The 27,509-nt window shown below is 41.8% G+C and overlaps 2 protein-coding genes across 2 annotated transcripts; one reads left to right on the top strand and one right to left on the bottom strand.

The window, feature by feature from the left end:
* The first annotated feature begins 8,569 nt into the window (after window positions 1-8,569).
* On the top strand, window positions 8,570-11,648 carry LOC143117215 (Rieske domain-containing protein). Its single transcript, XM_076278794.1, has 3 exons — window positions 8,570-9,414; window positions 10,019-10,134; window positions 10,652-11,648. The coding sequence occupies exons 1-3, from the start codon at window positions 9,228-9,230 to the stop codon at window positions 10,748-10,750; spliced, it is 402 nt and encodes a 133-aa protein (XP_076134909.1). The 5' UTR covers window positions 8,570-9,227; the 3' UTR covers window positions 10,751-11,648.
* A 1,078-nt stretch (window positions 11,649-12,726) lies between these two features.
* Window positions 12,727-26,066, bottom strand: cilp2 (cartilage intermediate layer protein 2). The gene is made up of 10 exons (XM_076278786.1): window positions 25,881-26,066; window positions 20,757-20,852; window positions 19,827-20,096; window positions 19,173-19,355; window positions 18,697-18,852; window positions 18,016-18,333; window positions 17,591-17,699; window positions 17,340-17,497; window positions 14,056-16,478; window positions 12,727-13,917 (listed from the first exon to the last, which is right to left on the bottom strand). The coding sequence occupies exons 1-9, from the start codon at window positions 25,942-25,944 to the stop codon at window positions 14,068-14,070; spliced, it is 3,765 nt and encodes a 1,254-aa protein (XP_076134901.1). The 5' UTR covers window positions 25,945-26,066; the 3' UTR covers window positions 12,727-13,917; window positions 14,056-14,067.
* Window positions 26,067-27,509: the final 1,443 nt, after the last annotated feature.

The raw sequence follows: 27,509 nt of genomic DNA, 5'->3' as shown, positions 1-27,509 counted from the left end.
TTGATCTTGCCAAACATGCATGCTCCAGAAATAGAACTCAAATGCAAAAAAATGAAGAATGAAGAATCTGAGCTTATAGACTGACTATGAATATACTTCATATAATTTTTGATACAGCCTTTACGGTGGTAACAACAGTGCAGGCAAGGCCATGGGAGATGATTGCCTTTCTGGCACATAGTCAAAGGTGGCGATTTATGAAGATGTCTGTGTTAAGTGAAAAAATCAATGTGTCTGCCTGTGTAGAGTAGTAAGGTGTCTCTTGTAATAGTCAAAAATTGTAAATGCCCCCTGTATGGGCATCTTACATTTTATTTACCCTTGTCAGATGCAGTCTAAACAAATATTGGAACATTTTCTCTATTTTCTTTCTGTCACTTGCGTTGGTCTGCTATTTTTAACAATAAGTATGATGCAATAGAAGGATATATTTAACAGATTCACTGTGGACAGAGAGCATTCAATGCTGCACGACAATCGACTGTCATTAAGATACTTAGAGAGAGTTGCAGGAGAAGGGGATGGAGAAAACTTGGGAAATGTGACTTGTGGTTTACAATAATCTGCAGGAGTAGGGCATGAGAAGGCTGCTCTGTTTTCTTTAGGGTAGCAGGTGGCAACAGCATGCAGCAGTCATGTCACCTTGTGGTACATCTAGTTCGGTAAATGGATATTAAATATTTATATATTTACAATTACAGAAGGAAAATATGTGTTGACCCTCCCACCCACACACACACACTCACCCACATACACACACACCCCAAATTGTTATTAATACTTATTTTGCCGAAATAACATTTAAAAAAATTCAAACTGAAAGAAGTCTCCACTGTGCAGTTGCTCTGCCTATCTACAATCTGTGGAAGCACTGTGTCATTTGTGTCATTGCTCATTTAGGGTCATGAATGGCTTTTATCATGTTTAATTGACAGACTGCGAAGGGGATGAACAATCTGTTATCTTGCATCTGCCCACAGACTATCTTGAATAAGGACAGTGGGGAGCTCTGTTACCAGCTCCAGTAAAGTCACAGTGTCCTTTTTGGACTGACAGTGGAGGCACAGTGAGGAGCTTAGTTATCATATCCATGGAAATATCATTCAAGGAAATTACATAAAATACCAAAAGTTTCGAAGCAAAGCTACCAAACCGAGAAATATAAGTGTGTTGTATGCATTTAGTCAGTATTGTCATATAATGCATTAGAAGTTCTTATGACAAAGTTCTCATGTTTGTCAACAATTGTCTTGAATTTCCCCTTGGGGATCAATAAAGTATCTATCTATCTATCTATCTATCTATCTATCTATCTATCTATCTAACTATCTATCTAACAAAGGGTATTTGTAAAACGTACTCTTGACCTGTACTAAATACTCGGTAGTATACAAGTATTGTGTGTTTGCCATGGAGTAAGAAGTATGTAGTTGCTTACTTGTCATTGTAAATGCCCCTATTTACATTTTATATTCAATTCACTCTTGTAAGAAAAAATGGTAGGCTCATATCTGACTTCACTAGACTATGAATGCATTTATTTATGTTGTAAGACATGTAAAAGAAATGAATTACACCGACACTACGCACAAATTCATTTAAACTTAAACTGCACTTCCCTAATAACTTCTGACAGCAGAAGGTGGGGCAATGACATCATCGATGGCAAAGTATGCGGCTTCGCCATCCAAACGAACTCGCAAGGACGGCGTTTTCGAAATTTTTCACCCTGGGACCAGGTTTCAAAAAAGTGCGTCTTCGGGCAGTGCGTTTACAGGATTAATTTAGACGATCGGTCAAAACGATGCTAAACATGTGCGTTTACACCAAAAAGCGTCTCCGTGTGAATGGCCCCTAAGTTCGCCTCCGGATGGAGTCTATGCTGAAACAATTTCGAGATATGGGAAAGATTCAGTAAATTTTGTGGAAAGACATAAATTGATTGCATAACAAGTATTGTGCCTGGGAAAGTCTGCTGGCTGTCAAATCCAAATGATATAGCCTACTTCTGTCATACTGCAAGAACATATTTAAGGTGGTGCTTGCCAAATGTCATTGAACCATTCCTATGAAGGTTATATGTTTTTCTTAGGTTGGTTATTAACAAACTTTTACAGTAAAAAAATCTATCAGCAGCACATTTAGCACTCAGCATTTTGAGATCACGTCAGCTCAGCCGAGACAGGGGACGTGTCTTGGAAAACTGAAATTTTACAGACACAGAATTTCTCAGAAGCAGATCCCCTTGGGTCACCCTTTGGGAAAAAAGGTGGAAATTCACCTTTGGTATTTTGGGCATTTGATCTTTTGTGTGTGTGTGTGTGGGGTGGGGGGGGGGGTGCAAATAGTGGTTGACCAGGGACAAAGAAAGAGAGAGGGAAGTGTATGACCAAGGAGAATTTATCTTTACAAAGCTCTTGTGAGGGGGGCCTGAAAGAAATAGACGGCCTGTGTTGGTCATTAATGGTTCAAGAGGGATGGAGAAAACAGACCAGGGATCTCATCTGAGGGCCCCGGCTCACAGTTGTGGCAGGGAAGGGGGGGCTGCAAGAACACTATGTGCTTCAACCCCTAAACCCCCCCCCCCCCCGACCAACTCTACATAAATCATCCCTCTTATTTTCACATGCATACATGCATTTGTAATGGTGTTTTCAGCCTCCATGTGAGATCACAAATAACATCATCACTCATTCTGTTGCAAGCAAAGATCTTGGATCTTGTTTTAGGAGTGCATTTATTTGTAGCCAACCAAATCGTCACATGCAAAACGTTTAGTGATAGATTACAGTTTTATTTTAGTGTATGGAAGGTGCTATTATTTGCATTGTTAAAGTAGTTACGTTTTCATTTCTGACAGTCCTGATAAGATCAAGACATTTTTTTTCAGCCGAAAAATGAAATCTGCTGATGTGTTGTTGTGAACTGAACAACACAGTGGAGTAATTCTAAGTATTTCCCTTGAAAACGAGAAGCTGGGGAGAGATAAAAATCTTTAGTACATTTTAAAGTCAGTGCCTGGAGCGAGTCTGTCTTGGATTCTAACAGAGAACTTTCAGCCCATGTACTATTTTTTAGCAATTTGAGAATTTATAACTGTAACTAAGCAGAACTTCCCTTGTTAGATTTAAATACTATTAAATCTCAGGCCAAGGCCACCTTTCACAAAATATACTGTAATTTTCCAGGATCATCCTAGTTGTGTTATTCTGACAAAAATTAAAGGGATGTGAGGGTTAGGTAAGAGGACACACTGATGATGGTTGCTGTGGTGTATCCATTCTCAATGAGACTGTAATTTTGAACATAAAAATGTGGAATAAACCCAAAACACAGTACTCCACCATACACAGAGCCCGATTAAAATCAACAGATGTTAGTCAGGTGACTTTTTGAGCTTTATTATTGCGAAACACATTCATATAAATTATTTCACCATCACTGTTAGCATGTAAAACTTTTTTGTTTTTGTTTTACCGTAGTGAGTTGAACTCAGTCAGGCATAGTTTTTGAAGTGATGTCCACTGAGATAATGTTGTGGCTAGACTTTGGTCCGACTGACTGTCACCATGTATAAGTGCTAACATATTCAGTTTCGATAGAGGAATTCTCATTCATGGTCTTCTTCCTTGAGAACCTAAAACCTTTGACCAAAATAATAGCTAGCTGTAGTCTAAATGGAGAGAGTGTGGAGAATCCATTACATTATATTACTCTTAAGAGAAATACAGCCGGGAGGGCTATAAAAGCCTTTACCTCAGGCTGCAACACATCCTCTGTTAAAAGAAAAAGTGTTAAGACTCAGTCCTGCCTACTTTATGGTTTATCTGTTTATGATTTTATTGTACAAAATCACTGCTCTTCAAATGATTAGAAGAACAGTGATTTTGTCCAAATAAAAACATTCATGCCATCAGCATCTTCCCCATAGAGGTTTTGATGCAATGTTCTGTTAAAGGAGGGAAAGTGAAGAAAGGACAGGCTGGTTTGTAACTGCATCTTCTGTGCATGCAGCCTGAGAATGACAGCTGTGACGGGGGAAGCCGTCTGGCGTGAGTAATGGCCATTGGTTCCACTGTGAACGGCCGAGAGATGGCAGCGGTGAAATGGACGGCTTCCGTTCTGTAATGTGACATGCCTGATGTGAGGGTTGACGGCCCATTCTGTAAAATATATGGAATGGTGCCACGGGCCTACTTCAATGCTGCCAGGTGAGAGATTGGACAGGCCTCCTGGCTGCGAGCTGTGTGACTCCACTATGACCCTAAAACATAACGCTTCTTTGATATCAAACACAATGTAATATCAAACCCAATGATTTCATTAAGCAAATGCATGTGACATTTCAATGGCCGTTAAATGAATAGTTATGATGTGGAAAGCAAATACGAAATGGTAAAAATAACAGCTACAATTAGGTGTGAGCTACAATTAGGTGGAGCTTCTTGTGCAAGAAAGATGTTATCCTCTTGCATAAGATAGTAATTTCTAGACTTCCTGCAGAGATGCAGAGATAAAAAGACACATCCTGTAGCAAAACTACAGCTGACTTTGCAAAAGTGAGATTTATAGTGAAGATAATTTAGTAAAAGTAAAAGTTCAGTGACTGAGATACATGATGGCGCAGCTTTTGCCAACCTCAGTTTCTTCTTCTATGTGATTCTAAGACATTTTCACAATTTATTCACCACAACATGTTACACTGATTTGATTAAACTCCAGTTTCTTCCTATGTGGCCATGCCTATATCACTCGTCATAGCACATATACTTTCTTGTGAGGTTAAAAGCCTGTCATTTAGAAATTTGAAACAAATTGAAAAACGAATTGGACAGAGAAAGACATGAAAGGGCCTGCCATTCTCTACCACATGGCTTTGGAAATGTCCAGACACATATGGTGTGCTCTAAGTCAGAGGAGTAAAATTACCCAAAGACCTATAAGGCCTAGTCCATAGGGCTCTGGGTCTCTATGTGCTAATGTCCCATGTGTCCTGCCCTTGACATGTCTCCTGAGTTGCCCGTGATGAGGTATGGTATACAACTCCCCGAAATGAAGAGGGCAAAAAATGTTCCCAGTGTAAACCTCTGGCCGAATTTATGGAACAATCACATATTGTTTGACCCCAAAGACAGACTTGTTTTGACATTTGATTCAACAGGGAGAAAAAATGACCCTGGCAAGAACACTGAATTTGAGGTAAACTTAGGGGGGTGGGGGGGGGGTGTCCCATAGCTCCATCATCTCAGTAATGTAAACCACATCCCCTCATAAGACTGGATTATCTGTATAGACAGCAATGCTGCTCAGGGTTTACTTTGTGGCTGCCAGAGGTAAGTGCAGCCAGGGACATTTCCTCTGTCCTCTGGTTTTAGACGGAAGGTGTCTGAGGATTCCAAGACCTTGTGAAAGGCGGCATAAGGGAGCAGGTGGGGACAAGACTGGGACTGTCCACTGACCCCCTCCTGAGCAGCAGCCTACAAACTAGAAACAACGAAATACCCCTCAATGGGCCCTTTTTAAATCCAAAGTTCCATTTTACAGGGCCTCTATAAAATACTCCTCTATTGCCGTGATGACTTGGTTTCATTGTGCCAGTTGAATTCCAGACATATGACGCTCACATTATTGGGCCTTACCAAATAATTACATTCCCATTTTTGAACAATGTTTTAAACTCCAGACAAAAGTATTATAGGAAGATGAACATATATTTCCCCAATTTTGAGTAGTCTTATTTACGAGGGGCAGAACTATGCATATAATCATTTTGACTTAATCCCCCTCCCCCATTGAGAGACAGACTGTAGAACATATACACGTCTGCTGTCTTGTCTTTGAGCTCTGTGGACAGTTTACACTTTAATTCCACAATTCTCTTCTGCCCAATCCATTACACCAGGCAACCTCTTGGAGAGCACACACCATTGTGTCTGGATATAATTATGAGTGATGATAGAATGAGGAGACTGGAATGCACTGCATGTCTGATCACCCCAGCAGACCTGCTTCGAAAAAGAGAGAGCCCATGGTTCAAGAGCTACACTCAACACTTCCTTCTCTGATTTCAAATCGCCTAAGCACACTTATCAATAGCCCACCCGATCGTCCCATTTGAAGGACAGTCCCACTGTCTTAGTGCTGGCAGGCTTCTGCAGTTGTCCAATGGACGGCAACAGCTTCATTCCATCACTCATAGTTGACGGCCCATTCTGAGGGGAAGAGTAACTGGGAAAAGAGGGAAAGCAACAGTTTCAGTGTCCTTAGATATAACGACAGGTGGAAGCTGTTATTAAAAAGGTGATTAATGAATAGGAGATTTTAAATATGATTGTCAAACCTAAAATCCAGGTTGAGTCAATGTGTTTTTGAAGAACTGGCTATTGTTTCCTGTGGGGCGGTTTGTTCAGACTTCTGAAGAGTTCAAATTAGAGTTTTGTTTTCTGTGTTATTCCCTGTCCCCTAAGTCCCATTTGGCTGCATGATTTGATGACATGGAGGGAGGAAAGATATCTACTGTGGTCTTCCAAAAGCACAACGGACCCCTAACTCTCGCTTTGGACAAAAGGGTCTGCCAAATCCCATAACCATAACTTGACATCACAGATATAAATGTCAATGAGTTTACCAATTTCAAAATGTTATCATTCACTTTCCATTTTTAAAATAATTCTGCCTCTGCAATTTTTACTGATAAGTCTAGATTAAATGTCTTTGGGAACAAAGCATGTCTGAGAAGAAAATGTGGGTTTAATGTGGGCTGTTTGTCTCCTTGTGACTCCTTTAATGAAAACCATATTTTTGGAAGGCCATCTAACTCATGCTGGCTTGTGAGTTAAGAGGTTTTAGAGTATAGCTGCTTAAATGAGGCCAGTGTTTTGGGAAACACGTGGAAGCTAATGATGGATGGCCTTAAGTCTTCTTGGCAGTCAGATATTTTGTCTGAGCTCTCATATTGTGTCATACGTAGGCCAACGGGGGTTCTACCTGTGGTGGCCAAATGGAGTGTCTTCCCATATTCCGACCAGTTCTGAGAGCATTTTTACGCTCTATTGGAAGATTCATCATTGAATGCGAACTTGGCTTGCTAAACTACTCTTGATAATAGTTTAACATTTCTTGTTTATTAAAAAATAGAGTCCACCTTTGTAACAACATTTCGTTAAATATTGAAAGCCTACGGTCTGTGACCTCTGGCGAAATGATGAGCCCAGTGTGATGCGAATTGAAAAGTGAGTGCGAATTGAAAAGGAACTGCCTGTGCTGTCACATTTCAACACCTGATAAAAATCTAACACTGCAATGTGAAACATCTTTATGTTTCCTGTCATAGCTTCTAAGAACGCCTATATGTTGATGTGCAGATAAAACACAGTGATATTGAGATTTAGGATATAGGGCCTAGTCCTACATTGCCTATAGCCTAATAAAGTAGACTAACAGACAAGCATTACAAGCATGCATGATTTTTAACGTTTTCGAATCTGTTCACTTATGCCAAATGAATGAAGGTATGACCTGTTGGTTTAATAAGATAATAAAACTAATAGGTGGGCTACATCAGGTGTGAATCTGCATTCCATTAACGGAGCATACAAATTATTTTAGGCGACTGATCTCTTTTTTCCAGAGTGGGGACGGCAACACTTGTTGCATTTCCTTGCGTTTCTCAGAGACTGTATTGGAAATAATTATTTTTTTATACATTAAACCCACCTCTCAGCTACCCACCCATACTGCTGTAACATGAATACATACAATAGTAGTATACATACAATTTATGCTTGAATAGACAAAGGCAAATGTTGCAACTGACCCCATAATAGGGGGCTTTGACATTATTTTTTGACATTATTAAGTCTTTGACATTATTTAGCATTTTCTTTATTTTGTTTGTGTACAGACAGGGTTTTCATTACATTTGGCTGTATAAAAGCAAAGACTAGTAAAATAAAAAACATATTTTCAAGTATAAAGTAACAACCATGTTTGGGTTCATTATTATTGTACATTTGAACTACAAAATACCTTTTAAAATCACAATGAAGACACTGAATGTGATGATACTGAATAGCTTACTGAACTGTGTATGTGTGTTTTAAAGGAAAGTTGCAAAGTATTCTATGCTTATTAATATACAGGCTATGGCACGCTGATTTTGCCATAGGGTACAGTTGCAACTGTCCCTACTGACAGCTTGACACAATAGTTTTGACACATGCTACCTATCCCTATAAGCTAAGAAAATGCTGATTAAAATGTAATTATGACTTTTCAGTGCTTCACATAAACAGTTTAGTTAGGCTAGGCCTAGGCTATGATAAAAACATGATCATAACTAAAACATGATCATGTATGTATTTGACCATGAAAAAATGGTCAGATGTGGCTGCTTTCTCCCAAGGAGGAGGGGCTACCTGAGCATGTGTTGTATAAATATCATTACTCTTTCCAGATTGAAGGAATAAGCCAGCTGTTGCAACTGCCCCACGTTGCAAACGTCCCCACTCGTGCCGCGTTCATGTCATTGGATTACAGTGGAAGCTGTTGAGAACAGCGCATCAGTTATGTCTGGTGTAGCCAGCCTGTAATATTGATAAATAGCCTATAGGCCTAGGCTACTTTAAATTAACATGGCGCAGGATGGAACTCTCATGTGTTGTGATGAACTAGTTTAACCTACGTTGTAAAACTGGTCTGGCGTTTGTCACATTTGGAAATACTTGCTCAAATAGTAAAATACAAGGAGCACAATAAACATTGTAATTGGTCGACTTATGTTCACTTCAGAAATACACTTTCATCTGGCAACGATGTGTTAGCACCAGGATTCTCAACATGTTAAATTGCTTTAATTCTCTGAGACAAAATATGTCAAATGTTGGATAAACTAGGCTACAGCAGCCAACATCAGATAAACCATTATTAGCGTTGAAAACTAGCGTATAAACAGAACATTTCTCATTCCCTTTCATTGTTGCTATAAATATGCATCATTACAATGTCAAACCACATTAAAGTAGGCCTACTAGTACAACAAATCTGATTTCAGTCGGCAACTGGAACACGAGTGATGGGCTCATTCATCAGAGGACATCCCTTCCGCATGCCGAGTCATTGCTAGGCTTAGCATGTAGCCTGTATGCTTTCGTTTATTTATATGCAACACAACGATGTAGAATTTGGGCAATATTTTTCTAATCTGTTGTTACAAAGTGCGTTTGCATATGGCTTCAGCAAAAGAAGGGAACGCAGCTGCTCAAGATGTAGTGTGGCGCCTAATCGGCCCAGTCTCCGAGCTGTCTAATCGACAGTGCCGTCTGATCTATTCCTCTTTCGGTTACGACTCTGATGTTTGCCTCTTTCATGTTAAAGGGGATTTTTTTGCGATGGATGCACGCTGCTCTCATTCGGGTAGGATAAAGTGCGAACAATTAACTATTACATGCCACTAAAACCAGTATGCCGTGCATTTCTCATTCATAAGCCAGTCAGTTACATTAAATCGTTGTTTCGAACACGGTAACTACATTTAGCCTAGCCTAAGATACCATAGTCTTTACGTCTATGCTACACGTCTATGCTACACGTCTTTCCATAAATCGAGTACAGCCTGCTTGTGAGCATATCCGTGTTTTTTTCCCTTAATAACAATAGGCTACGTCACATCAGAACCGGATGGTCGCAGTTTATGTTTGTGCACTTTCCCCCCATAGCCTAAGCCTATGTTAAGTCAAGGGTTAAAAACAATTTCAAATGTGATATCCTACAACAAAGGGCAGAATATGCTGGCTTGTGGGTAGTAGGCCACCAACGTTATAGGCTAATCTAATGTATTAATGATGCCACATATAGCGGTTCATAGGCTACATAGATCATTTTCCATTCCTGACAGTAGGCGGCTCTCTACTAATATGAAATAGACTTTCAAAAGCTTACATTCACAGCAGAGCCTAGGCCACTTTCTGCTACGTGATTATGGCTTAATTATTTGTATTTGTTCAACCTGTTTGTGCAGGTGGACCTCTGTGCGATGGAGACATTGAGGAAGCAGATGATGTCCTTCAAGTCTTCTGTCCATGGCATGACTATGATTTCAATCTCAGAACAGGGAAGTCCAATACTGGGTTACAGGTGAGTGGAATGAGGCTCATCTCCACCAAGGGAGATTGAGATTTGGCAGGCCTATTTGTAGGCTATGTCTTCATGTTTTTCGGTGTATATATATATTTTTAAAACGTGTTTTACACAGGCCTACATAATAAGCCCATTGTGGTTGATATTGTAGCTGATAGTCATTTTCCCATCTGTAGACCAATGTAACATTTAAAATTGCGTTCTGTCCACATATTTTGCTAACATAGTCATGAAACATCTGTAAATGCTTTAGTGTAAACGTTGGACTATGTTGTGCACATGCCCATGGTAAGTGTTAAAGACCCAGGAGTCTGTAAATGACAGTGTTAATTTAAGAGAGTGACCACAAATTCTATTAAAAAGTGTCACTATTGAACTGCTGATGCACACAAACACAAAGGAAAAGGTTTTTTTTTTTTTAACATTGTTCCTTCCAAAAGACCAAGTCAGCAGTGTCTGCTTAGAGCTGGCTCTGATGTCTCTTCAGTGGTTTGTGTGTGTGTGTTTGTTTTAGCAACAAGTGCATGAAGTCAAGCTCGAGGATGGCAGTGTCTTTGTGAAACATGCAAGCTTCCTCTCGCTGAAACCCTTCCCTCTGGGGTCGAAGGACTGAGTTACGGCTTTGGTCGTGTCAAGCAGCCTGTTTGTGCATATGGAATCTCCTGCAACCACGCTTCTACTTAAGATTTATGGTAAACCATGTGGATACTAGAGACAGTCCAGGCTGTGTCAATGCTTTTCCACTCATATCTGGCATCACCAAATATCTGGTTAATATCAGTGGACATGTCTCAAAGGAATATTTTGGTGTCTTTTTTGTCTCACAAACTGTCTGTAGCACTAGGATTTGAGCCATAGAAGAAGGTCATTTTTGGAGGTTTTGATCATAAGAAATACTCAGACATTTAGCTGGTGTGCTATATTTGTCCTTGTCCTAATGTCACAGACTGAACCTTATAATTATTTTACATGTTGTTTTGTTGTCCCTCTTCTGCGGCAGATATTCTAGTATTTGTTCAACCTTTTTGGCAGATTTAAAGTAATATGCAATCACAACACTAATGGTGGATGCATGACTGGTTTATTTGAACTGAACTGAAATTCTACCTCATTGTTATTCACCTTATATCACATTGATGTCATTCAGGATGTCATTATAACACTTGTGTAGTCTACACTAATACAAATGCAATGTAATGGCTACAATCAAGCTTAATTTAACAACTCTTATTCATTCAAGGATTTATTTTATTCAACATGATCCCAAAACAGAATTAATGTACAAAAAATGTCATGTTGAATGTTTCTAGGTTCACAAGATACACTTAATTGTTTGTCAGAAGTGTGTCTAGCCAATTAATAGTCTTTTAATTTAGTTTTAATAAACATAATTTACCAAACTGTTGGGTGTTCATTATAACAAGACGTTGTAGAAACTGAAGGGAAGCTAATTGTCACTGTGTAGTGAGGTGCTAATCACTGAGGCATTATTAAAATGGAATTTTAATGAGCTCTCTGTCACTTTTAATGATGCAGGTGGTTGTTGTTTTAAAGAATGTTTATGTAATTTCTTTGAACATTTGTCTAGGAATACAATGTTCAATTTACAGTATACATAGAACTTTATTAACGTAGTGAAAAAACTGGGCAATGTCATGCAGTATATGTAATGATTTAAATTCAATGGCATAGAATTATTTTTATATTTAATTATTTTTAAAAAACAGCTGAGGATTTCCAGAGCACAGTGGCAACTGTACAACTCCTACTTTATAGCCTAAATGGTAGAATGGTCTAAGATTGATTTTGCCAGAGGATATTCCTGCATAAATTATGGTCTCCCTGAGACCAGCTAGACAGTTGGAGGACAGATGCTTGTACTCAAAGTAATGGCACGGATGTCGATGAATGGCAGATAAGGGCCAACTGAAATCCTGTGCTGTATCAGACTAATGGCTTATTACAAACTCTGAGTACAAGTAAACAGAGAGAATTGAAAAGTGACATCTGTGGATTCATATGTGATTAAGTTCAGTTGTTCAGGTTTTCAGACATTATAGAAATGTATGCCTTCTACTTTCCATGTTTAAAGCCAGTTTAGGACCTACCTACATACTAGAAAAACAAAGCAACCATACTCTGTACTTTATTTTTCCCAATGGGAAATATTCAGATTGTTTGTTGTATGACCTGTACTGTGGACCAAAAGATGGGCTTGTCAAGCGGATAAGAGTTAATTTGTTCACACAGCTTGACAGCATGCGGACAGCCTATCTTTTACTCACATTAACTGATTCAGTGGACATTGGTGAACCATTTGTGAACCAATGATGAACATATTGTGAAGTATATCAACCCTCTAAGTTACATGTATATTAAAAAGCCCTGTTGTTGTCGTTGTTGTGTGTTCTTAGAGAGGAAACAATGTATTATTTTAAAAAAAATAGAGCCATTGGGATACTTATTACTAAAGCAGGTTGATTCCCCTAAAGACCATCATGACTCATGAGTAATCCTCTGAGTCTAGATTAGTTCAGTCCAGTGAGCTTTTTCACTAGAGGGACATCAGGGTGACTACAAAGACAAACAGCATGTCCATGATCTTTAATTTAAGCCTCATTACTGGACCCAAACATGTTTTTCTTTTTTGAAAAACATCATAAAAACCAACACAGATGAATATACAATGAGGATTCATATTCTACTTCTATGATCTATTCCATGAGGATACATTTAAATTAGAAATGTGCACTGTACAGAAGTATGACAAGCTTCGTAATTTGCAGCAATGGTGACCATTTTTGTCATAAATTAACGTTTTCATTCCAGTAATATGATAGTGCTAAATATCCCTACAAATATTGTACACCCAAGCCAAATTTGCCTGGCTTATTGAGTAGGATATTTCTGAAAAGGTTCTCAAGTCAGCATTAGAACAAGTATTGCACTTCAAGAGAAATAAAGACATCCAGCCAATAGTATGCAATCCATTTCACCTGGGTATTACACTCACATACTCATGATATAAAAATGTAAAAAATAAAATTCCTTGCTTCTGTGGACTACTTTTATATCTCAGCCATAAGCATTGGAGGTTTGTCTTAAAGGAAGTTGGCCAGTTGTATAATAGGAGATAAGTGAAAGGAGAACATTGTGTCATCCTTTACAATCTTCTCCTTTGCCTAAGTCCTCTACCACAGTTTCTGTTTAGTCTACAGATGAAGTCCATTTGGCCATAGATGCTTGTCTTGGCACAGCCTCTATGGAAGTCCTTTTTGGTGCGTCGCTGCTGGCTGTATCACAACTGGCAGAATGGCATGGTAATTTAGAGGGGTTATGGACAAAGTAACACACTTTTCTGCCCAAGCATTTGTGTTCTTTTCAGTTCTTCATGTGGCTATTGTATTATTAACTAGCTGACCAGAGACATTGATAGTCCTATATACTGACTTATCTGTAATGGAGTCTACTCTGCAGACCCGTCTTTGATGCAATGATACAGAAAAATAAATACATTTATTACCTGATTTGGTTTTAACCATGATAACCCAACAAATTCATTATAATTCTTGGTGTGACTTTTTGGAAGCTCTGAAGGATTGGATCCATTCAGGGTGTATTTGAGGGAATGTCTTTGTATATTTTGGCCTGTTGTTGCAGTATCAGTTTCAGCATTTACAGTACAGATGAAATTCACATCCAGAATCACAAGACTGAAAGAACATGACTGAATTTCCATCTTTGCGTTCATGAATACATTGGCACCAGTTACTCCAAAACCTATGAAAACATGAGGTGTGTGGGAAAAGAGAAATTATTAAATGCATAGCGAAATTTCAATTCATAAACTTAATATACACACATATATAGATAGATACTAGATAGATAGTTATAGCAGAGGTATTAACATACACTTACCCAAGCACAGATCTACTGTCTTGACCGGGTTCGCACCACAGATCTCCTCCTGTTGCTTATCCTGCGGCTCTGGGGCCTTCCTTGCTGATCTGAGGGGTAGGCCACCACCTGGGTGCCCCCTCTTCTGACCTGCAGCCCCTCTGATTCTCTCATGTCACGGGCCATCTGGGTCAGGGTCTGACCCGGGTTGGTCTGAAGCCGCTGGAAAAGGCTCTCTCGGGTCACAGTCCTCTTTGGGCAACTGAATGTCAGTGCGACCCCGGCATCTGCCTTCATCTCTCTGGAAAAGCCATCTGAGGTTCCATCAAAACACCGTCCGATGGCGATCTCCTTTGCAACACGTGGATTCTGGTCAGTCACCGTGTAGATGCCATAGTTGTGTCCCAGTGGGTCAACAGGAGCTAGCATGCTAAAGACATGTGATTCATTGTTCTGCACTGCAGGAGGGTGCTTGATAAGATACTCTTGCAAGAGATTGTTGATATTTGTGCGTCGACAGTTAGCCTGTGGGAGCACAGATATGAGGGACCTGTCAACTGTGGCTTGATCGAATAGCATTCCACTGCACTTAAACTCCAAACATGCAGCTGATGTGTTGGCGGTTGACATGTCGCGAGTGCTACGGATGTCCCTTATGCCGTAGAGTTGGCCTGTGGTCTGTGGGTGCGTACCTCCCATGTTTTTCGACCTCACCATCACTTCAGTAGCGCCCTGGATCTTGACCTTAATGAAGCACGCTCTGAACTCTTGAGGGTTTGGCCACCATGACATATAGTCACCTGTCCACGTAGTCAGATCATTCTCCTCAAATGGCACCATATTGTACTCATATTTGTCCTTCTCCACACGGAAAAAACGGAAGTGGTTGGCATCAACTGGGGCATTTTCGCACGCTATCATGCTCTGGTAGGGATATATTGGACCGTTGGTTTCATCCACATTATTTGGGTCTGGTTTGGCCAAGTTTATTCTGAACGCAGTTTTTTTAAGAGCTGGATCTGCATGGTCTGACCGCTGATAGTCTAATTTATCTAAATATGGCTGCGACACCCCAATGATGTTTGGATTCATTTTGGGTGTTGATGGGGCTGCCTCTAGTTCCTCTCCTCCCATGATGGCAGTGACATACGCTGTGTAGGCATCAGGCATTATAGCATCACAGAAGGCTGGCAGGCAAGCACCATTCTGCCCTGCTATCACACTGTCAAATCGGCCCCATGCTCTTGGGTTAGACGAGTAGCCAGGCTTAGGCTCAAGGTTTATAAGGCTGATGACTACACCTTTCAGTTGCTCGTGTGGGAGGAACTTGTCACTCATGTACGCCCGCACTTTCACGAAGCAACGGCGATTCTCCGGCACGTCCAGGTTGAATAGACGCCGCTCACGTATCTCCATGTTCCCAATCAGGAAGGTTCGCTCCTCCCGCTTACTCCTCCCGTTTCCGCTTGCGGCTGCTTTCTCGTAGTGGAAGTGGCTCTCTTCTTCCCAAATGCCCGTATCTGGATTGAGTGACCACAGTTTCATAGTGGGAATGTGCTCTTGCATTTTGACATGTTGCGTGTCAAGTAGCACCTGCACTGCCCCTGTCCCGAGGACCTCCTTGTTTGCCTCGTCTCTGAAGTCGACAGAAAACATCCCGTATGTTCTCAGCGGCAGGGTGTCCCCTTCATCGTCCACAAAGTTAAGGTCACCTGGGGCTGCCGCTGCTGTGGTGATGTTCCTCGGATCTATGAATGTCACGCTGGCTTTCACTGTGCCTTCGTATACCTCCCCTGTGTTTTTGTGGAAGGAGTTGGGAGGTATGACTATCTGGCCTATAGGGTCCTCTCCTTTCATTTCTCCCAGGTAAATGGTGTTTGTCTCAGCCGCATTTATATCAATGGGCTCCACTTTGCGCATTACCTTTACATCGTGGTAGACAGATCCGCCTTTCTTGTCAAAGATGAACACCTTGACTGTGTCTATGAACTTCTCCGTGGGGTCGACGAAGTTCACGACCAGCCTCTGTACACCTGGGGACACCTGAAGGGTGAAGCCACCCTGGAACCCGGTGGTCCCCACCCTCTCTTTCCCCATGAGGATGTGTCCGAAGCGCAGGGGTTCATTGTCATCTGCTGCAACCACTCTTCCACGCACAAGCACCTTGGGCTCCACACAGCTCTGACAGGCGCACTCCGTCACGACCTTGATGGGTAACGAGTAGCGGCCGCAGTTTATCTGCCGGGTCTCCATGGTCTTCACACTACAACAGAATCCACCTGCATCCCTGCAGCGCATGTCATAGTCCAAAGTGCCCACGCATTTATTGTATGGACACCGGCCAGCATTATAGAACTTGGAGTTGGTCTCAGACTGGACACAGTCTAAGGGCAGCTTGACCATGTGGGCATCAGGTGTGGCCTTGCATGGTGGTGTGCCTTTACCTGTAAACAACACAATGCACAAAATATTCAGTATGACGTGTCACAAAACCAAAACTGTGCTCATATTTGCCCAGAAGTATTATTGGACTGTGTCATTTGCCAAAGTTGCTACCCCAAATCATTATTGGGATGATAACTGTCCAATGGTTCCAATGGAAATTACATATAATTGCTCTCCCCAATGTTCGCCAAACAATTAATCCACATGATATCATGGCAGAGTTCACAGTCAAGTGCCCACATAAATTTTCTCACTCCCCAAATGAGGTGCTTATTACAGACAGATGGTGAAAGCTGGTGATTAGCAAACTTTCCTAGTGCTAAGTATCAGTTCATCCTTTTCTATTCACTGGTGTTGGGATGTTGTTTTATTCACTTAAGTAAATATTCCATGCTGCTGCAGAGAGTGTAAGGGAAGCTGATCCCTCAGCGGAGAACTGCGCGTCTGATGACTTTAGCACACGCCACACTAGACTCCTTTCTAGATCGGGGATAACAAGCATCAGGGGACTCCGCACAATGGGTAGCTCTGCTGCATGTGGGAATGTATACTGATGAGGGCTTCAAGAGCATCAGTTCTTGGATTTCACTTCAGTATCGCAAACACATGGGGAGTGGGATTTTAGTCTTCAGTGAGTCCAGAGTAACCAATGGCTTGTTTGGAAAAAAAATAGTTTTGTGAACCAACACAAGCATAATAAAAAAAACTGCTGCTGCTGCTGCTCTGTGAATTGTGAGTTTTAAGGGGCCTTAACCTTTTATATCCTTTTTTCCCACTTGAACAGACATACACAGTACTGTATACAGTCATTTCATTCTCAAATCTTTCATTTTGAGTGGTATGTTTGGATGTACACCTACCCATAACAGTGAGGAAAGCTTGAGAGGACTTGATGCTGCCCGTCTGACTGGTGGCTTTGCAGTAATATTGGCCGGATTGCTCCACTCTCAAGTCTCGGAGGACCAGATCCTCTTCATATTTGTACTCCTTCCAGTCTAGCAGTGATCCGTTATGATACCTGGAAGGCAAGCATGCTACTATGTGACGGCCTGTTTTTGAGATTAAGAGAAAAGCGCATTGTGATGGCAGCTGTGTTTGGATCCTCTCTCACCATTGATATTTCTCTGGTTTGGGGCTCCCTGTGGCCTTGCAGCACAGGATTGCACGTTGGCCTTCATATCTGACCTTGTCTTCGGGGTGTTTCACAATGTGCGGCTTTTCTGCAAAGCAATCAGAGCGGAGTTTGCCACAGTGGAGCCACACAAGGGTTTAAATGCTGTAAAATGTCACAATATCTGGCAGTTTGAACATTTTGGTTAAGTAGTTCAGAGATATTAGTGGTTTGGGAGAGACTGTGATTAACACTCTGGCGCTCTGCGCATATTTGGTTTCTGTTTATATACATCACTGTGTTTCTACGGCTCCCAGCCTGTCCTGTGCGGTTGATTAAGTCATGTTATTCATCGTGACCGCAGTCATGTTGTGTTAGCCAAGAACACCACACAAAGGGTGTTTTGTACGCTTGTGTGGGCTCACCTGAAGATTTCAAGATGCCGTGGACCCAAGAGGTCTTACTGCCGTTGTTAAAAGTGGCGATGGTGAGGGGCGCAAATTTCTCCTTGTTGATGACGAGGAGCGTCTTGGACCCGGAACACACCCCAGGTATTTTGAAGAGGCCCTTGGAGTTGGTGCGAGCACGGATGAGGTTCGGCTGGCTCACCAGGGACACCCGAGCCCCTGCCACTGGTACCCCTGTCGCAGACAGGACCTCTCCATGCAGCAGATGACCCTCACACACACAGCGGCTGCAGTCATCACTTGGCCGACCCTCCTGACACACGCGTTGGCATGCCACTACACACACACACACACACACACACACACACACACACACACACAGACACAGACATACACAGACACAGACACACATCCAAACAGACAAAAGAACTGTTTGTATCACATTCATTCAGAGGTGTCAGAATTAAGGATCCCAGTAGTTGTGCCAATGTGATTTCACACATTAGTTGTGCATACTCGTCCAAGAGTCAAGTCATGCTAATCAGCAAATCCAGATGTTTGGGACAAATCCTCTGGAAGTCTCTTGATCTTGGAACTTTGATTCAACCACTGATGCACAAAGTACATGTGCAAGGACATGTCTAAAATAAAACAAAGCCACAGAGCAGCCATTAATAAGTAAAAATACATTCCCCTTACTTGGGCATGGTTTCTTCCCGCACTTCTGAAACTCGACCGGACGTCCCTCACAACGGACCGTGTCTGAGGTTCTGATGCAGTTCCTTCGCCGGGTACGTCGTCCTCCACCACAGGTGACGGAGCAGCTGCCCCAGGCACCCCACGGGCCCCACCGAGCTTCTCAGCCGCATCAGAGAGAGGCAGAGGAGGAGAGGAGGAACAGCACAACTAGGATGTTAGCCAGTCAATTTGAGGCGTTAGCGACATGCCAGCTCTGGCTTTGAAGTCAGCCTGAGAGATATGTACTTTATGTGGTGACATTTCCTGATCAAAGGGCTCTGCTAGATTAAAGCTATGCAGGGGGATGTGATGGTTGATTGGGAATATCTGATGTAGCAAAGTGCACACAATTACCCTTTTAGAATACATTCCCTGTTGATGCAGTCAGCAATTTCTGTTCTTAATTTCACAGTGATCGTGCTATGGTGTTGAGATACCTTCACAGGGTGGAGTTGAACATTCTCTCCTCTCAATATGGGATCCGTGGCAGGATGGGCCAAACAGCAGAGGTGTGGGGTCTTTGCTTACGCACGTGCGCTGGCGCACCTGGATGCCGACGTCATTGCAGGCCGTGGCTGAACACGGACCCCAGCCTGACCAGTCTGTCCAGTAGGCATTGACTGAGAACAGAGAGGGTAACAATCCAATGAGAACTTAAACTCAATACAACCCTCTCTGCCTCTGTCATTGAAGGGATAGTACAAACTAAATTAAACCAACACTAGACGTTCTACTCTCTCACCAAATGGCCTCCCAAACATACCAGATTGCTTACACTGTAAGCCTTACAGGACTGTTTGTTTTTGCAGCTTTTGTAACTTTCTTGGTTCAGTCTCTAGGTCATCAGCCTATGTAAGACCAAAGGCAGACGATGAGTTTGTGTAAACATAGAAAGTTGATTTTATTTTGGCTAAATACCCCTGACTAAATACCTCCCCCCCCCCCCCTCTCTCTGTCCTCTCACACTATATTCTCCATTTGTCTCTCACTGTTTCCTCCTCTCTCCTCATTTCCACTCTGCTGTGTCTAATATCCTTGTCACTAGTCAGTTCCTTCTCCTCATGATCAATGTCCTTGATGATGAATGGTACCTGGTGGACACTGGAAGCGCACATGGTAGTTCGAGCAGCCGCGACCACGGGGCTGCTCCTTATTGATGCACCAGAAGCCCTTGTCGAGGCTGGAATGCACCACCTCTCCAGTGTCCGCAGCGGGGACCCAGTCGGTGGTGCGGGCCTCCATGGCCACTGGCCGGGCGCACACCCTCTCTCTGTAGTAGTAGCGGATGGCCTCCAAGCGCTCATAGTCTCCGTTGCCACCTGGATGGTCGATGTTGAACCAGGATGTCCACTCCGTCACTCCTGTGTTGTGCAATAATGGAGACAAGGGTCAGGCACGGGGTAAAGTTTATGTGCAGTTTAAGAGCGCAGTCTGTTACAGCCATTCCACGGTGGAGTTGGGACACCCGTGGGAACGCCAAGGACCAAACTCTTTTCAAGCCTTCCTCGACTAATTCTGAACCTGTGTGGAGAAGCCCCTTGCTAGAAACAACCATGCATCTTCTCCTTAGTGTCTGACGGCTCCAAATTAAAGTCTCCTTTGGGGTCAATGAAGTAAACGAATGATGTAGTTTTCCAAAAGACCTTGTCAAGATCTCAGCTATTTTAAAGACAGCCTCAGCCCAGACAAACTAAAAAATCTTGTTTCAATTAGAAACTGTCAGTGGGAAACTTATCTCTCTCAAGCTTACACCTTCCTGTGTAACTCTATCTTGGCTTTTCACCGCAGTCTCATCTACAGTTTACCTTGATGTTGTGCTGATATTTAAATCAAACCACATGCAAAATCATCTCACTTCAGTGTTTACTTGGTTGTTTGTGTAGTGACCAAAGATAATTCACTCCCTATGTTCTTCTTCCAAACGATGATGGCAGAAAATCCTTATCAGATGTTAGTGCAAGGGTTAGTGATGAAGACAGTCGTGCATGCAGTAGAGCTTTAAGAAATCCCATGAATGTGACCTGTGGTCTGGTGATCGGAGAGGCTGTTGTAGGCTTGTTTCCTGTTCCTGTCTGTCTGGCTCCACTTTCCGAGGTTCATTTTGTCCCATATGGTTCCTGTAGGAATAGAAAAATGGAGTCTCAACATGGCTTAAAAACCACAGCCTCTCCATCACCTCTCCGTAAGCGCAACCTGTTGTGACTTTTCTATAGGGTAACCATATGTAATGGCTGCTGGGCAAGATTTATGAGAATACAACATGTGCATTCCTATTAGTCATTCTCATCCAGGACGTGTTCCTGAGCCTGTCTGAGTGTCTGTGAATGTGGCTCGAGCGGACAGGGGCAAGTGCTGGAGACCACTCCATCTTCCGCTGCTGCCCCTTGGGTGTCTGCTTCTTTTTACTTTATTTGTAGTCGTCTGGGTACCACCAGACTTAAGGATGGAAACCTGGCCCACTTAGACTAGACGATGCGTGGGTTGAGAGTCTGGATAAAGTCCATCTAGATGCGTGCAAAGGGCCGACGACATCTGATCCCAGTAACAACACGGCAAAGGCATGCTGACCACTGCCACTGAGAACCTGGTTCTGTCTCTGTCTCCCTACTTCACTCACTGCCTGAAGCACTACGCTGTCCAGTTGAATTAAGGTCTGCAGCACATGTGGAAAAGCTGTTTGATGGTGTTTGATGCCCAGGCGTTTCCTGAACATAGCCTGTCCAACACCCCCTCCCCATCCTCCTCTCTGAAACGAAATTGGGAACAAAAATGGGCTGGAAACACTTGAAAGGGCTATGATGTTGGAGTTGACATGTAGGTGATGCATGCACCAACGGTCATGGTGCCTTAGTAAAGCCTTGTACTGGAAATTATGTTTGTACGGCTCAAGAGAGAGGCCAAGGCCAAGGCTCTTCCAGTGACATGCACGTGTTGTATTACTGCCCGCAGTCTTCACAATCAAACTTTGTGAGTTGCAGTTTCGAGATGCCAAAACCCTCTTAAAATGGAACACAACTCCATTAGATAATGACAAAGACGTGTGGAGACAATTTGGACTTGACTGATTTGTTGAATCTCGAAAAAAATTTTTTATGAATGACTTCACCAGTAAATGCAGCCAAACTACATTTCTCTCTTTAGTAGTAGTACAACAAGTTCTCCTGACCATAAATCAACCGTGTCTGTGCCTTCTGTACACAACTTTAGATTCCTCTCCACCTCAGCTGGTAGCTAGTTTTAATGTTAACTGTCAATCAGGGACAATATTCATGCTGTCGGGGGCTAAACTTGCCAGACTGGAAAGTCGCCAGGTAGTAAGTAAAAATGAGACACACTAGACAATGAAATAAAAAAGACATAGTTGGTTTGACAGATTCATTTCGCAGTCTGTCCACAAAGCCATGTTCATGTATACAACTGATTCTCTCAGAACAGCTTTTTTCCTTCAGTAATAATGTTCTTCGACGGCACATTTAAGCACGACGGCACTCTAAGGAATGATTTAAGCACAGTCTGTATGATAGATTAATCTGAAAATTTTCCATAGTTTTCTTTGAAGGCCACTGCGAGTTGAGATGGTTCTTTCTTCTCTGTTTGATTCACTTCTGCAGAAGAAATTGCTGCTACTCTCATGTGCTATTATAAAGAGTTTTGCACACCTTTGTCATTATTCCAGCTGTGTACATATTTCATTTTGTTTAATTATGTGGTGTTGACAGTTATGTATTTGTGCTTGGTTCTGAAGATTACAGACTAAGATTACTGTTGTAAATACTTTGAGCATTCTGACAAAAACAAACATACTAATAATGTACATTAATCATTTGTGATAGGGTACATAAAGCCTACTGCATGAAATGGATAAGGTGGAGGTGTACTACATTGCCTGATTGTACAAAAAGATTGACAGCATATGTAGTCATTTTAAGATCTTATAAAAAAAGACTAGCCAGAATATCTCTGATTTTCAAGGTTTTCTTTTTGATGAAAAGTCCACACATTTGTTTGAAACCACCAGGACATTCTCGATCAAGGCTTATTCTGGCTGGTTGAAGGCTGCAGGTTATCTGACCTTACGAGGATGGAAATACCTGAATAATCGGCATCAAACTGTGTGAGTTAGTGGTTCAGACAATGTATTGAACCCTGGTAATAAAACGAAACAGTAGCCTATGTCCTGGACATTTTAAAAGAGCTATACCAGGAGGTTAGTGAAATTTAATAACAAAATGTTGGCTTTGGAACATCGGAAAAATATGTGTTTGTCTTTCAGTCATCGAAGTGGAAGTCCCCTTGTTCAAACTGTTGGACTGACAACGTGCATACAGCTGTCAGAGCACATATTTGGAACTATATTCTTAGCAGAATGGGTGCTTGACACCTATCCATGTCTTCATTAGGAGAAACGTGACTAAATATAGTAGATCATTGTCTCTGCTTGGCATGGATCAAACAAGCACAAAAACATGGATGTATCCTTGTCCTCCTCACCTCAGAGCAGAGGAATTCAGGTTGTAACAAGACACTACAACATGTGCGTGAGTCCAAAATATCGAATGCGGTGGAAACAATAAGTTAGCGAGAACTGAGAAGTATGTGCACCTCTAAAAACTGCCTGCTCGTTTTCCCTGCTCAGGAATGATAAGCTGGCCCTCAGTGAAGTGGTGAATATGGTGGAACAAAGGCTCTGACAAGAGGCCATGATGAGCGTTTACTACCATTTCCATGTCAAACGTTTGCCAGAATAATATCTCACACTTTTCTCTTTCTTTGGGGGGGGGGGGGGGGGGGGCATCATGGTGTTTCTTCTAATGCATTTTTATTTTGGTCACTTTTTGCAGTTCGATTTTATACACTTCCTGCTTTAAACAGGCTCGCTAACAAGACACATTTGAGAAACCAATAATCCATGCATTCTATTTATAATGTGAGCCTTTTGGAAGGCATTCCCTTTTGCATTAGAGCATTCATGAGACAGAGTGTGCATATGTTGTCTGTGCCAGAAGCTTATAAAAGGCAGGAAAAAATGGAGGCTTCCAATAACAGAGAGCTGTCAGATTGGACAAATATCCTAGCCAGATTTTAGTTGGCAGTGACATGGGCTTTTCAACAGGTCTGGGAGTTGTTTTAAATATTCCAGACACTTACAAGGGGAAAACATCTATGCATTATGTAACTTGAATAAACTTGAAGTTCATTGAGTGTTACAGTGTTTCTGCAGGCATGACGTGGCGCAGAACGTAAGTCTAATAACTGAGTGCTAAAACAGAAGCAAGAATTCTGTTCAAATATCTCTCATTGATCCAGGGCTCACTGGGAGTTCTATAGCAGCTATTTTTTTCTTTTCTTTGTTACAAACTTTTAAATAGTGTTCTAGTTGTCCAAAAGCTCATTTCCACCCCAATTATGGGTTAATGAATACTCAGACCTGTGTGTGTGTGTGTGTGTGTGTGCCACCCTTTCCCAGACATGTGGAAGCTGTTTTCTGTGCTTGGCACTTCCCCTGATGGAGGTGTGCTTTAACAGGCGGGTCTGGTAGATGCTCCCCTCTCTCTCTCTGATTGTGTCCAAGGCTGGATTCGCCACCGACCGAACATTCCACAGCCTCCCCATCTGACTCAGACCCATATGTGCCCCATTTTCCTCACTAGACTTTTCTTCACTGGTGTTGAAGGGAGACGCAAATCAACCTAGAAGTTGTTCATGTCTTAATGTGTTTGGAATTTAATTGAAATTTAGAATTTTTTTTTTTATTTGAGTGACTGCCCCATTTAATCTTTCTGAGTCTCTCCAGAGTACCCCAAAACGTCCAGTTGCGCTCGAACACTCGAGTGTTTATCCCATTCAGGAATTGCAACAGTCTGTGAACTGGGTGTACCTTGACGAGCCCTGATACCATTACCACCATGTTTGTTTTTCCCATTTACTTTGATCCCATTTTCTCTTCCATTTTCATTAGTCCATCCTGAGATAAACTTCTGCTCCCCCCGGGACAACATTCTCCAGCTGAACTCCTCTTAAGATAAGCATCTGGAGAATTAGCCGGGGGAACAGAGGGCAGATTAGAGAGAAGGGACGGCATTTACTTTGGCAGGCTTGAATGGCTTCCTCATTTGCGTTGGCAAGGCTGGCACTGGGCGCACCAGTCTGCCACTCATTACCAAACGACCAGGGGCATCTGGCTTTTTAAGAAAGCCATCCGTATCCTTTGACTTAACTTGGGCCTTGTCAGACTTAATTTTCTGTTTCACTTGTGTAGCACATCGGGGAACAGCTGTCTCCTCAAACGGGTAGACAAGCAATAAATTATTGAGGGAACAGTGAGAGAGCATGAGGGCATTACAGATGGCAGAGAGAGAGAGACACACACACACACACACACACACACACACAGATAGGAGGGGAGGGGCATGGAAGGTGAGAGGTGGGAAGGGAGAAGGACACTGGAGAGAAAAATTAATATCAAAATATCTGTTTTGTTTCACATACTACTAAAATATATGAAATATGAAATTATTCTCCCATACAGTACCATTCAATAAAGGGCAATTTATTCTGAATTAATCCAAGCTCTACAGTTTCTGTCAAGTTGGAACAATAGAAGTTCCACAAGGTCGACAATCCCTTCCACATTCATAAACTTTTATTATTATGTAAAATCACAAGGTTTCATTCAGTAAAAATAGCAATGCTGCATATCTTAGTCCAGCATATCTGATGATCCAATGCTAATCATCCCTCTACTTCTGGAAACAAGAATCCACATTTAAAATGTCAAAACTTTAAAAGATAGAGAGATTTTTAAAATCTTGACACAAGACTTGCTTTTAAAACAATACAATCACAATGCAGCAAATCACATGATTGTTTGAATGTGATCAGGCGGAACTATTCTTTCCCTAATAATGAAAAAAACATATTATGGTAATATTATGGTATGTTATGGTATGTTTTTACTCTTAATGCATTACTGTGGATGATAAAAACATCCACCAAGCCAAAAGGGATGGGGTCAACTGCATGGCTGAAATTGAAATACTTCAGATGGAAAAACATCAGGTGGATTACATCTCTAGAGTCAGTTATTACCATACTACAAACAATTAGCAGATTTCAGTTTGACAAAAAACATGTTATCCACTTACCTTGGGCAAAGCAGGTAGCAAAAAGAAAGGGCAGAAGTAAGGTCACCATCTTTAAGTCCCACATGGTGCCACTCTCCTGAGAATTTGCTTGAATATCTTTTTTTCTACTTATTTGAAAAAATGACTTCTGGTTGAGAGAATATAAAGACTTTGACAAATAAGTTCATAAAGAAATGTCCTTGCTGGTTTGCCTTTAAGTACTGTCTTATGAGTATTAAATGTTTCTCAGAGTAGTTTTAAAAGGCCGGACCTGTGGAGTCTGCTCCAATCCAGCCCACTTCTCCTTACCATTGGCCAATACACTTTAACATCTGTGTCCCGTTTATCAACCCCTATCCCCCATCCCACCCCCTCACCCCACTAAAGAGACTATTATGAGGAGCTGGATGCTCAGTGCCTAAAAATAAAGCCTTATTTGTATTTTAGTGGGGATAAGGCTTCATACATTTTACTGTCCTCCTGTGGCCTGGTGACTTTTGACCGCTAACTCTGTTTCTTCAGTTTCTGAACAGGTGTGGCAAAGTTCACTCTGTGACTGTAACAAGAAGAAATGATAAAATGATGAAAAGCCACCCGTAAGTTTTATGAGGTCAGATTGTGTCCTACAGTCATCTCTTGGATGCTGGATGTTCAGTTATTACAGATCAATATGATTAGGCTTTTGTTCATTTCAACTGTAGAAAAGTTCACTTCATTGTTTTCTATTATTTGAGCTGCAGAACACCCCCTGTATGTTTACCAGTGTATTATGATACTATGTTATTATGTCTGTACATATGGTCCACTGACGGTTCTTTTTTCCAGCTGCATGAATGTTGATTATATATGATGCTCCATTGCAACAGAGGGAAGTGGCGTCATGTGGCATGCCACTGAGCAAAACAGCCAAGTTCGCTTGTGAAACAGCATGACCAGTTATCGTCCGCACACGCTTCATTAGTAACCTTAATGACACAAATGGTTTTCATAAAACCGTAATGACTTCCTGTAAACAGTAAGCATTCAATTGCTCTCTATGCTTTATTGAAATCTGCTTTTGGATAATCAAAAATAGAATGTTCAGACAGGGGACACGTCAACATTCAATAAATACATGAGATAAATTTGTGCCTGTAGGTTTTCAATTCAGGCAGCTCAGCAGCTTCTGCAGTCTAAACTGCATTGAGGAATCCAAATGTCTTCCAATTCCAGGTGACCTAAATGAGTTTGTCAGAAGGTCAGAAGAAGAGATGAGGAGTTTTTACTGGTGGATCAAATGAAGTGAGAGAATGCCCCTCCCAACCTGAAAAAACTACAATGCCGGTCTGGCAAAGCATTTTAAACCTGGATACTAGTTATTATGCTGACAGTAAGTGGGCCATGGACTGAATGTCGTTATTGAGCATGAGTATGTGACCAATTACCAATACCTTATAGGGCTTTTTTCCCAGACTTGCTGAGCAGAGCCTGTGACCGAAGTGTGTTTTGAATGGAAATTCACCATTGAAAGCCAAATTCAGTTCGATCCAGGACCAGGCTTATTACATGTCTGGGGACCGACTCATTTAGTTTGCCCTTAGTCGTTTGCCAGCGCTTTCCAGTGGTTTGCTGTTATGGTCAAAATGCAGAAGATGTTAGAAGAGCCGGGAC

This window comes from Alosa pseudoharengus, unplaced genomic scaffold (assembly GCF_046254945.1).
Source record: "Alosa pseudoharengus isolate Yale_2024_CS ecotype anadromous, Long Island Sound unplaced genomic scaffold, YU_APseudo_1.1 YU_APseudo_1.1_scf_11, whole genome shotgun sequence".
Classification (NCBI taxonomy): Eukaryota; Metazoa; Chordata; class Actinopteri; order Clupeiformes; family Clupeidae; genus Alosa; species Alosa pseudoharengus.
The sequence above is the reverse complement of the archived record's forward strand: the minus strand, read 5'-3'. Positions and strand labels throughout refer to the sequence as shown.